The 15,747-nt window shown below is 35.2% G+C and overlaps 2 protein-coding genes and 1 long non-coding RNA gene across 5 annotated transcripts; 1 reads left to right on the top strand and 2 right to left on the bottom strand.

Annotated features, from left to right (window-relative positions):
• Positions 1 to 233: 233 nt before the first annotated feature.
• Positions 234 to 7,270, bottom strand: LOC104895367 (tobamovirus multiplication protein 3). Its single transcript, XM_010681848.4, has 11 exons — positions 6,826 to 7,270; positions 6,405 to 6,495; positions 6,247 to 6,299; positions 5,857 to 5,949; positions 5,686 to 5,757; positions 2,628 to 2,700; positions 2,496 to 2,541; positions 1,186 to 1,249; positions 976 to 1,029; positions 732 to 809; positions 234 to 565 (listed from the first exon to the last, which is right to left on the bottom strand). Exons 1-11 carry the CDS (start codon positions 6,979 to 6,981, stop codon positions 473 to 475), a joined length of 873 nt encoding a protein of 290 aa, XP_010680150.2. The 5' UTR covers positions 6,982 to 7,270; the 3' UTR covers positions 234 to 472.
• Positions 7,271 to 8,596: 1,326 nt separating this feature from the next.
• LOC104895366 (uncharacterized) lies at positions 8,597 to 15,194 on the bottom strand. 3 transcript variants are annotated; one of them, XM_010681846.4, is made up of 6 exons: positions 14,930 to 15,192; positions 14,641 to 14,773; positions 12,676 to 13,278; positions 12,049 to 12,544; positions 10,933 to 11,023; positions 8,597 to 8,983 (listed from the first exon to the last, which is right to left on the bottom strand). In XM_010681846.4, the coding sequence occupies exons 1-6, from the start codon at positions 14,957 to 14,959 to the stop codon at positions 8,780 to 8,782; spliced, it is 1,557 nt and encodes a 518-aa protein (XP_010680148.2). In that variant the 5' UTR covers positions 14,960 to 15,192; the 3' UTR covers positions 8,597 to 8,779. The 3 variants fall into 3 exon arrangements, 2 of the variants coding, with proteins under 2 accessions (XP_010680148.2, XP_010680149.2); XM_010681847.4 differs by having other exon boundaries at positions 10,933 to 11,014; positions 14,930 to 15,191; XR_007275084.2 differs by lacking the exon at positions 8,597 to 8,983 and adding an exon at positions 11,224 to 11,365 and having other exon boundaries at positions 14,930 to 15,194.
• Positions 8,983 to 10,662, top strand: LOC125498235 (uncharacterized). The gene is made up of 2 exons (XR_007275085.2): positions 8,983 to 9,485; positions 9,522 to 10,662. It is a non-coding gene; the product is annotated as an uncharacterized LOC125498235 (long non-coding RNA).
• Positions 15,195 to 15,747: the final 553 nt, after the last annotated feature.

Here is a 15,747-nt window from a genome sequence, read left to right as displayed (position 1 = left end):
GCAGATAAAACTAGTTAAAACTAGGCTAAGGCCTTTGAGGTTCAAGTAGTTAAATCTGCTGCAATTTGCTATCAGAGACTAGCAAAACTTTTTAGTTCAAAACAAAATCTTCCAAATGAGGAAGAAAACCAAATATATGTTTTCTCCTCCAATTTCATTTCTTCGTCAACATGAATATCTGTTTGTCTCCGTAATTGGTAGGATAAATTTTGATGAGAAACACAATAATGATATCAAGAGGCAAACAAATGAACATATGATTCATGAAATCATATATTTTTTCATGATTTCACAATCATTATCAGATGGTTAGTTAAAACAATCTACAAGCATTGAGCAAAGACACCTGCACACAGGGACATACAAACTCTTCATGGACAATTCACTTCTGAAATCCTGCACTTCCTTTTTGAGGATAAGAGTGTCAATCTGGGACATTGCTTGAGCCGTACATTCTATCAATAATGTTCGCTCAGCGGATTGGATGATACTGTGTGATGCCGCGCTTTGGAGGGAGCTTCCTCAATATAAAGAGAACTAGAGAAGAGGGCAATATTTCCACCAACTACCAATATTCGAATTCCACAAGCAAATGTCAGAGTGCAGAATGGGTAACTATAATTCATGCCACTGTTTCCGTCTTTTATTCTTCATTAAGAAAGATATACTATAAATGTGCTACAAAGATGTGAAGAAAAAAAAAAGGCGAAGAAACAAAAGGTAATACTTACCAGATAGTACATGAAATTCAGAATTGGATGATCTAGAACGTCGAGGTCAGCGGCTTTATCAAAAGCATTGAAGCACATCTGTATTAGAATAAGCCGATAAGAAAGCGAGACAGAAGAATACATTAAATAACCTTATTGAGAACAAACATCCTGGTTATATGAAAATCAAGAACACTTAAATCTAGAGTCTATATAAATAGTGAAAAACAAACAAAGATTGCCTCAAAAACGAAGCTGCACTTACCATGACACATCTTACAAGGAAACATAAGAAGCATATGGTGGTTACATAGCCAACCTGAAAAAAGTGAACAACAATAAGATAATCATAAGGAGTGCCAAATGGCAAATGCAAATAACATTCTTAGACAATGCATCCTCCTGGAGCTTTAGACCCTCTGGATTGGGGGGGGGGGGGGGGGTGAGTAGAGTAGATAGAGAGAGAGCAAAGCACCTCCTGGAGCTTCTTGCGTCGCCCTTTTGATTCCACAGGGAAGCGTTGCAACATTAAGAAAAGCCTGCCCATACACAGTATCAACAGTGGGGGTATAGAGACAGAAATTAAAAGAACTACAAAATGATAGAATAATTTCTTTGTAATGTTTGAAGGGAGAAAAGGGAAACAAAAATGCACGTAAACATTTTAGAAACTGGAGGATTTTAATTCCAACTAAGAACGTGAAGGCAATGAGAAGCACAGAAACTATAGGCAACACTGGAAGCCTCCCCAGAAGGAAAGACCAGTAAAGCACACATCTCAGGCAATTAGATCCACCGTGAAACCAAATATTTGCTACGGGAACTGTTGGCCTTCCTAGGTAGGCAGTTTTGTCATGTAATAGGACGGTATTACTTAATCCTACATATTATTGTACATATATTAGTAATATCACAAATTTACAACTGAGGCAAGGAACTACAACCTAATGGAACTTAACCCCAGGTGCAGGACTACAGGAGTGTGCCTTTATATTCTAGGGCTCCTAGCATTTGGTGCGCTACTCAGTTACTAATAGTTATAAGCATTAAAACGCTTGCCAGGACTGACAATTCATAAAATTCTGGCACATATATCAACTCAGGCTTCATACAACGTTCACATGGAAACCAGCATTATCTGACACAAAAGCCATGGGAAAAGGGACAAAATGTACAGAGCTTTCTGCTGGACTAGAAGGATAAGAAAGGACAACAGAGTTCATAATGCCAAGAATTAATCCAGCTCAAGCAGTCCAAGATATAGCAACTACAAATCAGGAGTTTTTCATTGCAAAATAAAGGTTATAACAATGAGCTTGAGCAACTTTTGATTTTTCAATCTTCTGGGATCCTTCTTTCTCTATCAACCACCAACTCAATGCTAAGCTTAATACAGGCAGGCTTGCAGTCTGGCATGGCAAACTCTGACCTAGGCTAAACCTCAGAAACCATCAAGCTTAGTATAAGTGGATCTATTAAAGACACCAACTACTCAGTTGCTCAAATACCCAATAGAGTTACAAATCCCTTAAGAAGAGTTAGAAACATACTGGCAATGCCTATTCTGGTTGAGGTGGCATAAATTTTGACTTAGATATTCATAAATCATAAGCTGGCAGCTTATTATAAACTATTAGAAGCATAATACATTGTTGACCTTTTGTCTAAGGTTCCATAAGAAAGCCAATTTCCCCGTCACATTAACCAAAGACTGAGAGCAAAGACACATTGACCCATCTTCATAGGTAAAAAAGGAAATTTGCTAAGGAAGTTGCAATTAGTTACCTTCCTCCATAAAGAAGAAACCCAAGAGCTGCAAACAAGGACACACCTGCCAATGTACAAGCATATATAGGATTCATAAAATTTTAGAAGTAACACCAACTTCAAACATGTAAACTTACGTTAGAAACAAACCTGCGAAAAACATCTTAGACAAAATCACCAGAACAGGGATTGGTTTCCACCACAAAATCAGCCACAAAGCAAACTGAAATAAAGGATTGATTTAGTAAAATAATTATTGGCAGATACAAAAGAAAAATCTTGCATATATCACTCGTGCAGCAAAGGACAAGTCATTTCACTACTTTTTCTCTAACATATATCACTGTGATTCAATGGAACACGAACATGACTTTGATAGCAGAAGTGTGCACCAGTAAACAAGCCTTCTACTAGGTCATTACAACAAATGGCTAGATCATGTAGGTGAAGCAGTTCAGGTAATCAATTGGAATGAGAGTAAAATAGACATTATTTTATTTCTTTCTTTTGTTCAGTGTGAGTAAGCTCTAATGGTTGCTCTCTGTCTTGGAGCATTATTGCATTTCTTTTTAGTACTCTTCCAGGTTCAGCAAACTCTAAAACCAGTATAAAATGGACTTGCAGAAGTCATTTCTTTACCCACCCTCAAGAAAAATAGAAAATATAGAATTGACATGGAGATTATTAAGAGGAGCTAAAGGCGCATTACTGACAATCTAGCGAGATGAAAGAGAGATACACAGAAGAGAGTTATCTTATCTCATCAAATTCTCCAAACAACATATAAGCATTATGTATGACTTCTTTTTATAGATTTCTGATTTTATATATTGATAAAATGTTTGCGTAGAAAGACTGTGATTTGCTCAATCAACTTAAATTTTGTATTTAGGTTTCTTAATTATATTGATGAATTTAGGCTTCTTAAACTGGCAATGAAACAGAATTCATCAATAAAATTTATTGATAAATGTAGGTTTCTTAAACTGGCAATGAAACAGAATTTAATCAACAAAAATTATTGATGAATTCTGTTTCGTTGCCAGTTTTGTGGTTGATGAGTAATGAGCTTGTACCGAGGTCTGATTGAGTTTTCACCAAGGTGATGGTTTGGCGGTCTCTTTTATGAAACCCAAGTGTCTCCCTTCTATGGTGAGCCACCCAACTACGGGGTAGGTATTATCCCCCTTAAGAAAGTGGTTATCATTGCCTACAATTGTAATACTCTCCATGTCTTGGTGCTTTAATGTTTCAAATATAGCTTACTTTTCGTCAGCGAAAAAACCTCGGAAAACATAAAATATGAGAGAACTTTCTAACCAGAATAAGAATCCAATTCTTGTCAATGTAACTCCTAAACTTCTGTCTCCATATGAGCATCATGTGAAAGAACAAGCATGACACAAAGAAGAATTGATTGCAGCTGATAGTGCTTCTAACAAATAAACCCCAACCAACCAACCCCCCCCCCCCCCCCCCTCCCAAAAAAGAAAAGAGGTGAAGGGAGACTGGGGAGAGAGGCAGGAGCACACTCAGCAAAGAAAGAGACATGAAAACAGGCTATAGATTTTGAATTTTTTTTCTCTTGGGTTAGGATGAACGGCAACATTCTTTAAGACCCTTGGAAGCAGAAGACCAAATGCACCCCACCACCCCTCAACCCCCAAAGCCATGTTCACCATTATGCTTTATCAATAAACCTTCCACAACTGCGGAGAATCAAAGCAGGCAATATTTCACCATCGACCTCATCATACCAACAAAATTCTATTTATAGAAAAGAAAGAGGATATTCACATACTTTACTTTTTGTGGAAGAATAGCCAATATCACTTTCATCTGATTCCTCAAAAAAAAAGTATATGTACTTTCATCTGTATCTACATCTATTTTTAGGAAAAAAATTGTTTGTTTTCGTTGCTTATACTATTCATTATTAGTTCATGAAACAAGATAAAGAAGAAAGAATTAATCAACATTATTGATGTGGCATATTATAATAATTATTATTACTTGGAGTATTAATACTATACTATAATGCTACACAACCTCTTTCGACTAAAACTTAAGGAGTACAAGTGTTCACTACTTTTTACAAAATAAGTTTTCCTTTTGTAGTACAAGAAAAGGGGAATTTTATGGAGGTCTTCGTAAACAACCTCTTTATTAGTTTTGACTGGTATCGTGGACAGTAGACCTCCCCAGAACCAACCTCAACACATTTAATACTTAGTTGTTGTTTCTAAAGCCCAAAAGGGAAAGACTAGCAGACAACCGTTATTCCTATATGAAGTATATGCCAAAATATTAATGATACAATAACACCAAATCTTGGTTACACCTAATACTATCTAGCATGCATACAAAAAGATGTACTTCCTCCGTTTCTTTTTACTCGCTACACTTTCCATTATGGGAAGTTTCACATTACTTGCTACACTTCTTTTTTAGGCAATAAACTCTCTCTATCTCTCTCCTCCTACATGGGTCCCTTTTCTTTTTACTCTCTACCTCTCTCTTCTCCAAAAATTGCCTAGGAGTCCGTGAAATGAGAAGTGTAGCGAGTAAAAAGAAACGGAGGAAGTAAAAGTTCAGGCTTAGGAGCTAACTATATCAAAAAATCAATCAGCCATGTCCTTGGTCCACGTCATTTTACTTTGAGAAGAACCACGATAAATCTAACTAACAGATCTGAACTTTATAAATGCCCAAACAAAAAGGTAACGGAATTTTAGGCTGCAATATTAAACATCATCTTGTATCGACAAACAAACCACTCAACGACCCCCCCCCCCCCCTAACCCACAAAAATAAATAAATTAAGGGCATCTTTGGATTAGGGGAAATGTAAAAGAAGGTGAATGGAGGTTGCAGTAGAACTTAGAAGCGAAAAGGTATTAATTGTGGAGAATTGTTTTAGGGGGTAGCACCGTAAGAGTTACTCACCACCCCCCTGCGATAATGTATTATCTCTCTCTCCTTGCAGTATCTACATCATCTTTTCGACTACCACCTAATTCATCTTCATTTTCAATTTATCTCCATCACCCCCTTAATGCATTACCCTCATTTCAATCACATTCCAGGAGAAAAACAAAGGGCTTAAAATTTACATGAGAATATGCATAAAGTTATATTATGATTAGAAGTCTACATTAAAGGTAAGGGAATTTCTCAAAATTGTCCTCATATGTAGAAGAAAGTTCACCTGTATGGCATAGACAATTGCATTGATTGTATAAAAACTAGGCCTGAGGCCATCAGTAGATACAGCACGTGCCTGCCGCATACAAACATCAATAAGACATACATTACTAACTTCACCATTCAAATAAGAAACCATAGCATAAAATAAAAAAATAAACAAAAAAATTCAAACCTGATAATATATTTCTGCCCAGAACAAGACCAAAAGCGCATAGGTAGTAAAGAACGCAAGACTTGGCAAATCAAGCAACATATGCTGGACAATCTGAGTTGCACACACAATAAGTACCATAAGACATAGCCTCAGACCAATGCCTTCCCCCTTCTTTCCAGTTCTACCACTTTCCGTTTTTGGGTGTTTGTTTTCTTTCTACCCACTTTTACATAATTCTTAATTTGAAAAAGTTTTCTTCCCACCATACCACACGTGCAACACTCTTAGCCATCTTACCCACCTTAAGTTTACGAAGCTACATTAAACAGGAAGAACAAAAGAGAACGGAGATAGTATAACATAAGCATAGAACAATTAGAAACCCAAGTAAATTAAATGGCACCAAACCTCAGGCTCCAATAGCTGCACATCACGGCGAAACACGAAAACTACACATCTAACTGCAAAAACATCATCAACATTTAGTTGATCAGAATATAGAAACATCCCTAAACAAGAATGTCAATATTCAATTGCAAAAAGCCAAAATCCACCAATCAACCTACCTCCATTAACAAGGAAATTCAGAAAATGGAAGACCTTCTGAGTGGTCCATCCATACTCAGGAACTCTCAATTGTATTCTCACCAATTGCACCTGAAAAACCAAAATAATAATAATAAAAAAAAAAAGATTCAATCTACAGTTAACAAACACCCAAATAATAAATTCCCTCCAAAAGAACCCATCTTTCATCCAATATCAAAAGACAAACAAAATCTTTCCTTTTTTTTCCAATTATAATGAAGAAAAACTCCAAATCAAGTACAAGTATATATTTCAGCTTCCAAATAACATTTCCAATTACAACAAACTAATTAAACAAGAAACCCAATAAAACCCATCAAACAAGAAATCCAAACAAATTATACCCAACAAAAAAACCAATAATTTCATGAAATTAAAACAGAAAAAAAGAATAATTACCAGGGCAATGGCGGAAACAATTCCATATAAAATAGATAGGATATGAAAAATTCGATCTTGCCAAAGATGAGAATCATTGATATTATTCCACCAATTAGAAGCGTCTTTCATAAGAAACGCTGTCACCGCCAGCGAAGGGTCCAGCGTTTCCGCCATTAAAATCCAAAATTAAAAGCTTCAAAATTTCAGCTATAAAATTTTGTTCTACCCAATTAAAAATTCTTGCCCTTCAAAAATTGATTATATTTCCCCAGAAAAAAAAAAGACTGGGAGAAATATGAAAATCTTTTTGTTGGTAGTTTTATTTTCTTGAAGAAACAAAAAAAGAGGAAGGAAATTTCGTGAGATGAAGAAAAAGAATGTTGTTTGGTTTTGGCTTCTGTTTTTATCTTGTGTTCATCTGTTTTTAGTTTTCACAAAATGAAAAAAATTAAATAAATTATTGTCCCTAAATTATTCTATTTTTTTATGGTAGAAGAAGGTGGGAGTTTTGACAAGAGGTCAAATAATTTTAGTCCAAGTTGAAATAGGGATAAATGATAATATATCGTCACGTTTTTCTTACTTTCTTTAAAGGCAACTTTTAGTTTGGATTTCTATAAACTATAAAAGTGAGGGATTGGTGTTTTTGCTTGGTGGATACAATTTGAAGTTAAATTTTCAGTATTCATCTTAAAACAATCTTACTCCTTTATTTAGGATGCGAACAGTCTTGTTAGATTCGTCTCGATATTCAAATTTTAGAATTTTATTGTTTTTTACTTTTACTTAATTAGAGATATCGATGTTCAAAAAAGCATCTCGACAAATGTGGAAAAACAAAATGGTGCAACTAAAAAACAGAAATATATATATATTATAATCTTTTAATGTCGTTTATTTGAAATCTACTTTTTTGCTTTACAATAAAAACATATAAACAAATATTGTTCGCTTAAGTATACGAGTTTTTTTTACTAGATATGTTGTGAATTTACAAATATTATTTTGAAAAAAGAAGTTTGAAAGATCGAATTTTATTGAAACTTTTATTTAAGCTTATGTTAAAACTTATCTGAATTTATCAAAGTGAAACATGCTTTTCAAAGGTAAAAGAAAAGCATCCTTAATATGAATTCGTAAATATCCTAGTTATTTGATGTTTATAAATACCCTTTCATCTTTGATTTTCACTTGTCTAAAACAGTTGTGGAAGTCAAATTAAATAGTATCAGCCCAAATTTTAGGGGTTCTATTCCTCAAACGGTAATTATTGAGCTTAATTAATTTGATAATCAGTTAATTATGATGCAATGAACTCTTACATCGGTTTTAAATAATTTAAACAAAGATTTATTAAATGAATGTTATATCATGTGTTTTAATTAACTAATTTAGCAAATCAATTAAGCTCAAGGACTTTTTGGAAAGAGAACCCCTAAGGTTAAGGCTCGAACCTTTTAAAACAAGTCGGGCATAATTGAAAGGTCGGAATTGCTAATGTCAAACATTCCATTGCTTTATTATAGATTATAGGTTTCTACTTTCTTTTTTCTTTAGTATCATATTTTTTTATAGCTTTCCTCCTATGGTTTTAGACTTTTCATGGCCTCTTGGAAAACTTGCATATATACTTATCCAAGCTGCAAGGTATAGATCCATCTTCTAAGGAAGTTGAAAGGTCATATACTTAACTTACTTAAGCTAAAAGATTATTATATACGAAGTATATGTATGTATGCAGGTGATTTGGTGTAATTCCTGTAAAGAGCTTATCAATTTGGCAAATCTATCAGAGAAGATAATGTTCTTGTATAAAAGAGAAAATTGGTTACATCTTTGACATATGAGAAAGGCTTCTCCTAATTTAATTTCCCTGAAGTGGAGAGGAACCCCAATCAAAATAGACAATACACTAGTTACAAAAATGATCCAAGAAAAAAAGGGGATGATGGGAAGCACAGAATGCAGAACATCAAGAGCAGCAGCTCCAGCACGAAAACGTTGATGGTATTCGGCCAGTCTTTCTGATATACTCGGCCTGCTGCTCTGCCTTAGATGCTTGCTTATTCATCTTCACTTCAGCAGCTGCCCGCTTCTCTTCTGCCTTGTGACTTGCAGCAGCAAGCTTGCTCATGAACTTATCCTGTGCTTTCGCTCTCATTCTTTCCACTTCAGCCTGAACAATTTATATCTATTATTACTACAAACTGAATATAGACTATGAACCATATTCCAAGTATGGCAGAATTGACCACAACTGATCTTGTACATTTTAAACAGCATGCCAGTATAACTCTTTTTTTCATCAAGGATCAATTCTTTCACCGTGTTTTCCCCCTTCAAGACACGATAACAAATACCAACAATACTCCAACCCTAGGAGTCACCAGTCAGGCTACATGGACTTGTGATAAATAATGATTCCTGAATTGCTGTGTTCGTATCTATGGCAAAGTAGCATGCTAGTTGTACTGTTTGTTTTATCAGATATCAAATAAAAATACCTTCTTTTTGAGTTTTTCGTTTCTTTTAACAGAATATATACTCTTTCAAAGTTGTAGCGGTAGCCGGTAAATCTCCATATAATTAGTTTCAGGTTCATCAAGTCCAATAAGATGTAAACATAAAGGTGAAGACAATGTGCTATGAACTGATATTTTAGGGTAAGGGTAATCTAGGTATTATCTTAATGAGTAGCTTAGGAAATAAGCTAGGTAGTTTTGTTAAGAAAATTACTCTATATATAGGGTTAAGGAGAGAGAAGAAAGTATGCTGAAAATTGTTAAGGAAATATTGGGTGAGCTTTTGAAGTTCAATGGGAGAACAAGCCTCTCGAAAGCTTGTAACTATCATTTTATATTGCTGTAATTTCTGTTTTTCAATCAAATACTCATTTTCTTCCTTAATTTCTGCCATTAAAGTGTCCAAGCTATGTCAGTTCTTAGCACAATGTCACCCTAAATCTGGAGCAGTTTGCTCCTAGTTTATACTCCGTTAATCAGCATCAGTTCTGCTAGTCTGCTCCTATCCCCCCACCCCCATTCCCATCAAAACAACAGACCCAATTCTGCAACTCCAGAAACTGCCTGGCAATCACAGTAATTTAAGTTTTAAACCGAATCTTGATAAAGTTTACATCCTTTCAGTAGATTGGGTTTAGGAGCAGACAGCAGTAAGTGTTTAAGCTTACTGTGGATATATATTACTAAATGTCAGCTAAACCATGCATAAAGCTTATAAAGATCAAAAGAGAGGAATATTAGTTTATAAAAATAATTGTAAGCAACCAGCCAACCACTTTGGTAACAACGATATCAAAGCCTATATATCCCACAAGATGGGGACGGCTGTATGAACATTCAGCTCCAGAACAAAAAGGGTCACTTTGTCAGGAAAGATCTTCCAATACAAAGCTCACAAAGCCTTAAATTCCCAGTGTATACTTGGAAGATTCTCTTCCTAGTACCAAAATTCCCGTTCAAGTTGATTTACTTTTGGGATTTAAATTTGATGCTAAATCTGAAGTTTGCAATTCTCTGCTTCTGTCAAAGTTTTAGAGTTAGGTTATTGCTTATATCCACCAAAACCTCCAAATCCTGTACACCTATGCTAGGAGGAACAAGAAGCAGGCTAGCAGGGGTACTGAAGTAATTAGCAAGGCCACTGAAGTAATTGCCAATCAGCCAGGTGGAAATGGTTCTTTGACAGAGGGTAGTTAGGCTCAGCCAATATTCTGCTATATAGTACAATCATTCAGAAAAGTTTTGAGTATTGGGACAGAATCTACACCTCTTGAAAGTCTGGAATTGTATCTGAGATTTCTCATTTAATACAATCTAGCCTTTGTTGCTAATATCTTTTTATCTGTTATCGTTCTATTTCTACTGCTAAGAGTGCCAGTTCGTAGCAGTTCTCTTGCACAGATGTTCTTCACAAACTACTTCATTTCTTATCTACAAGGACATGAGTTTGATATATCACAGACACCTCAAATCAATGCTAATTAACCCATAGGCAAACTTTTGAAGCAATCAGACAATTTCTTTGACTCTTGTCATCACGAGCAATAGGGGAGATCATAGCAAAGATAAAGAAACAATAAAATATCACAACTCTTGAGTATACCTCAATTTTTCTCATCTCAGCCTCGGTTTTGGCTTTTTGATGATTTTCCCATGCTTGAATCTTCATTTCTTCACGCTCAAACCTAGTGAATCTTTTGTTGTGTTACTTTTTTTTCCATATAACAGATAGAAAAGCATTAAAGAAAAACTAATAATAACAAATGGGTTATGTACACATGAAGTAAAATGATTTCCTTTACCACCATTAGCCAATGACAGTCATGCACAGAGGCATCTGCCTCAATAGAAAAATCAGAAATAATTTTTGAATTCTTAGTGACATCGTGCTTACTGGTACATCCAATGATCCAAAACAGGTATTTGCCAGTTGCCCCTCTTTCTTTTCTTTGCTTTTTTTGTTGGGGGAGATGGGGGGAGTTGTGGCGGGGATTGTTAGTAGGTACTCCAAATCAGTGGTGGAGCTAGAATTTTATCTATGTTCAAACCAAAGTCAAAGAACTAATGGAGTCAATTCAAATGCAAAAAAAAGAAAGAAAAAAAATAATGACTAGCAGTTTATTAAGGGCTCTAGAGTCTGGACAGTCAAGTGGATTCAAATGACACCGGCCCTGTGCTTTGCTATACAGTACATACAAAATTCTCCTTGCTCACAATAGACCCACATCTCTCACTTGTTTTGAAAAAAGAATTGAAGAGAGAAAGAGAAACAAGGAAAGTTCAAAGGAAGAATATAAACGTCCAAAAAACTAGTTAAAGTCTTTACACATTCAATTCTTTATTTCTTTTAGTTTCCTGGACACAAAACTAGTTCCCTTGAGGTCTTCCAGAAAACATCGCATATATCTTGACCCCTTCATTCACCAACTTTTGTGATTTTTATGGTGGGTTCTTCTAATTTGTCATTAGCATTGAGTTACATGCTTTGCCTTTAACAGTCCAACTCAAATCCCTACGTAGCAAACCCTTTTGATTTTTGTAAATAGTTATAGCACAGATACTGACACAACAGATTTTAAGCAGTATTATCGAATAGTCAAAAATTCTCAGCGTGGACTTAATCCCAAGAAAGAAGGTTGAGAATTATATACTTCAAAGCCACACAACATCGCATCACAACATGATAAGGCAGAGATAGGAGGACAATAGGATATAGTACCTCGCTGTGTACTTTGCCTTCTCAGCCTCCTCCCAAGCTTCTGCTCTACTCTCAATAACATTCTTAGACCCTTGTTCACCAGCCACTGCATTCACGGAAGATGATGCTGCGCTCTCTTCATCATCTTTACCAGCCCATGCAGCTATATTCACTTTACCAAGCTGCATTCCGAGTTCCATTATTTCTTTTCTTGTTTTCATTTGCATCTCCTTCTCTGAGAGCTCCTTTCTGTGCAGATTTAAGTTGTCATTTATCATGATTGTCTGTGCTGCAGATAGATGAGCTCTTTTAGGCGTTGATGACCTTGAAGACGTAGGGCTGTGCATCGGTGATTTCACCTTGACAGGAGTTCCAGTTCTTGAAGGTTCCTGGCTGGCTATAGGAGTCATCTCTGTCCCCATATCTCTCATGGAAACAGATCTAGCAAATGTTGTAGGTGGAATCATAGCTGTCGATGTTTGGACTGATATAGATGAATCATGTTGACTGAGATGAACTACAAAAGATGATCAATGTGTTCATTTATATCATTAACAAAATTTAAGTCATGGAAATAGTATAACTGTAAACCTGAGCTTCCAAATGGGTTAAAAGAAACAAAATCCTGAATATGTAGTTAACTCTTACTTGCAGATTCACTAAGTGAATTGTCAATCATAGGCGCTGTTTTTCCAAGTAGATCAGCATGTGAGTATGGATCTGACTCCCAGCATACCAATTTCTGTGTGGCATTTGCTTTCTTAGCTAGATTTGAATCCATCCTCTTCATATCAGGCTCTTCAAAAGCAACTGCTTTTTCTTCTGGAACTTCTAGAACTACTTTTGTTGCAGGTTTCCTACCTCCATGTCCGAAAATGTTAGTCTTCCTTGCCCCTTGCGTGTTATTTGACTGCCCAGTCCTTGGTCTGTTTGAAGTAGGACTCGCTATCCACTTCTGTGCATCATCCCATTTTGATGGTGCTGGCTTCGAGAATGGCGCAGCTGGCACTCTTGGAGGTCCTCGCTCTGCCTTCTGAAATTCAAAGAGTGATGAAACCACACCCAAGTTGTCATGACCATATCCACAATCTTCCTCGAACTCTTCATTTAACCCGGTCCTTGAAGTGACTAGAGTTTGATCTTTTGACTTGCGATCAGTGATCATTTCTGATTGCATGGTTGTTGAAGTCGAGCATTCAACAAATTCACGCACAACGTCCACATCCTTGTAGCTTTCAGGATAATCACTACCTGAACATTTCTTTTTAATGTGAATTTCTAATATACCAAATACTATATAACGGCATAGCATGAGCTCACCAACAGTGTCAAGATGCACCTTTTGGTTCCAAAAAATAGTAGCATTGATCTACCATCATGGACCAAGGAAATCCAAGCATTAGTTCTCACTTGCACTATTGACCATACTAACTCACACTGACTACTCAGATACTGATATCGACTACGATACCACATATGAAAATCCAGAGCTGCATGGAACACCTTATTAATCATTTTACAATCATGTCTTCATAAAAAGTGGCACAAAGGATACTTATGATATTTATCCGAAAACACTTCTGGACACAACGTATGCATAGAATTAAATAACTCCCCCCAAACAGTTTCTTCACCATGTCATATCTTTGCCCACCAGTTCTGCAATTCTCCCACATACTTAACTGACTTTGACATTTTGCATCATTAAAGTGCATTAACAGAAAGTTACCCATAGATGAATCTGTTAGTCTCACTCTCACAGTCACTCTTAACTAAGATAATTGGACACCAACTTTTAAACCCACCCTCAAGCATTGGTGTGATGCAATCATGCAAATGACCACTCCTTAACAAATTCTGTTAAATCCTAGTTTAACATTGATGTGATTTGTCTGTTCTACTCTTGTTGCAACCTCTGAATTAGAAGAAGGACAGTTTCAACCCAGAAAGAAAAGAGGATATACAGACTGAATGTTGCGTTTGAGGAAACGATAATGATCAAATAAAGGATATAATGGGGACATTGGTAAAATGTAACTAGGACTTGATGGAAACTATTAAGGATCAGTCATCTGGAAATTGGATGCTAAATAATCGAAACTAGAAACAGCAATTACAAGTCCAACAAAAGTTCCGATTCGTGTCTTTATAAACATATCAGTGCATAAAATAGGTAGAGTCAAATCCCTAACTTTAAAGTAGATATTCAGGACCTTTAAGGCTTGATACTCACCATTGACAGCAACAACCACCAAATTAATACTAGTCCAGATTTTCTTATATTGCTTTTTTAGTATAAAATGATTACATCAAGTTCAACAACCATTTTATGATTATAAACTTTATAATTGCACTTTTCCAATATAAAATGGTTGTTAATAATTGGCAGACCATAAATTATCAAAAACTAATATTAATATATAAATGTATACATACATCTAACAATAAACAATATACTTAAATTTCATTCAATCATACATCCAAAGCAAGTAAATCCAATCATACATAAACAACAAAAGATTTCATATCCCAAAAAAGAAAAGCACTAATTTTCAAAAGTTGATTTAATTTGGGGAAAAAGCACAAACTACAATTCTACAATGGATAAAATACCTGAATCATCTACACCAGAATGCTGAGATCTCAAAGAATAAGATGAATCCACTTCACTAAGAAGTTCCCTTCTCTTCTTTTCTACTCCCATTAACATACTCCTCAACTTTGCAGGTGACAACCCACCTCCTCTCTATACCCATAAAAGAAAAACAAAACCCCAGAAAATCAAACTTAAAACCCAGAAAATTAAACTTAAAACCCAGAAATTTAAACTTAAAGCTCAGAAAAATTAAAGAAAAAATTAGACAATAAAATGGGAAAGTTGCAGGAAAAGGGAAAACAATACCTGAGGTCTTTCAATCCTTTCATACTCCATTTTAATATAAGTTGGTGAAAGATGATGAAAGATGATATCTTTGAGCTTTAATCTTTCATTTGAATTTTTTTTTTTCAGTCAAAGAAACATGCCCTTTGCTTCCATTAATGGTAATGGCGTGTCTAACGGACAAATTATCAGCAAAAAATGGAGCTCAGATTTAACAGGCCTGTTCTCTGTCCTCTAGTGTGTAGCAGTCTACAGTATTTTGAGTAGACTGTGACTGTAGACTGTATAGTACTAATAATTTTGTTTGGTTTTTTTATAATGGTAAAAGGAGGTTTGAGCTCATATTAGAAAATTTGATTAATGGATTCTTTATTTTGTTTGGTAAAAAGAGGTTTCAATTAAAAGTCTAAACAGTTCTTTTCGAAAGAGTTGAGGGAGTAATTTTTTGACATAAAATGTTTGGGAATCATGGAACCAATTACATTTATGTTTTAAAGTTGTTAAAATTAACATAAAAAAATAACAAAACAAATATAACAATAAATTATGCACATGTCCTTATTGGTCATTTTGCACAACAAAAATTATTAAAAAAGACGGTCTAATTTTAATATAAAAATAGACCTAGTCATTAAATGGATTAAACTAGTCGCCGAAAGAAATTAATCTAGTCATTATTGGGCTTACTCTCTTTTTAGTATTGGACTTACCATTGCCTAATTTTAATTTAAAAGTAGGCGGTCTCTTAGAAGACAAACTCAACGCACAATAATATAACAATCAGCTACTATCAGCTACTTACCAAACATCTTTATAAAAATCAGCTATCAGCTACTTAC

This window comes from Beta vulgaris, chromosome 6 (assembly GCF_026745355.1).
Source record: "Beta vulgaris subsp. vulgaris cultivar EL10 chromosome 6, EL10.2, whole genome shotgun sequence".
NCBI lineage: Eukaryota > Viridiplantae > Streptophyta > Magnoliopsida > Caryophyllales > Amaranthaceae > Beta > Beta vulgaris.
This window is presented reverse-complemented; position numbering and strand designations above follow the sequence as displayed.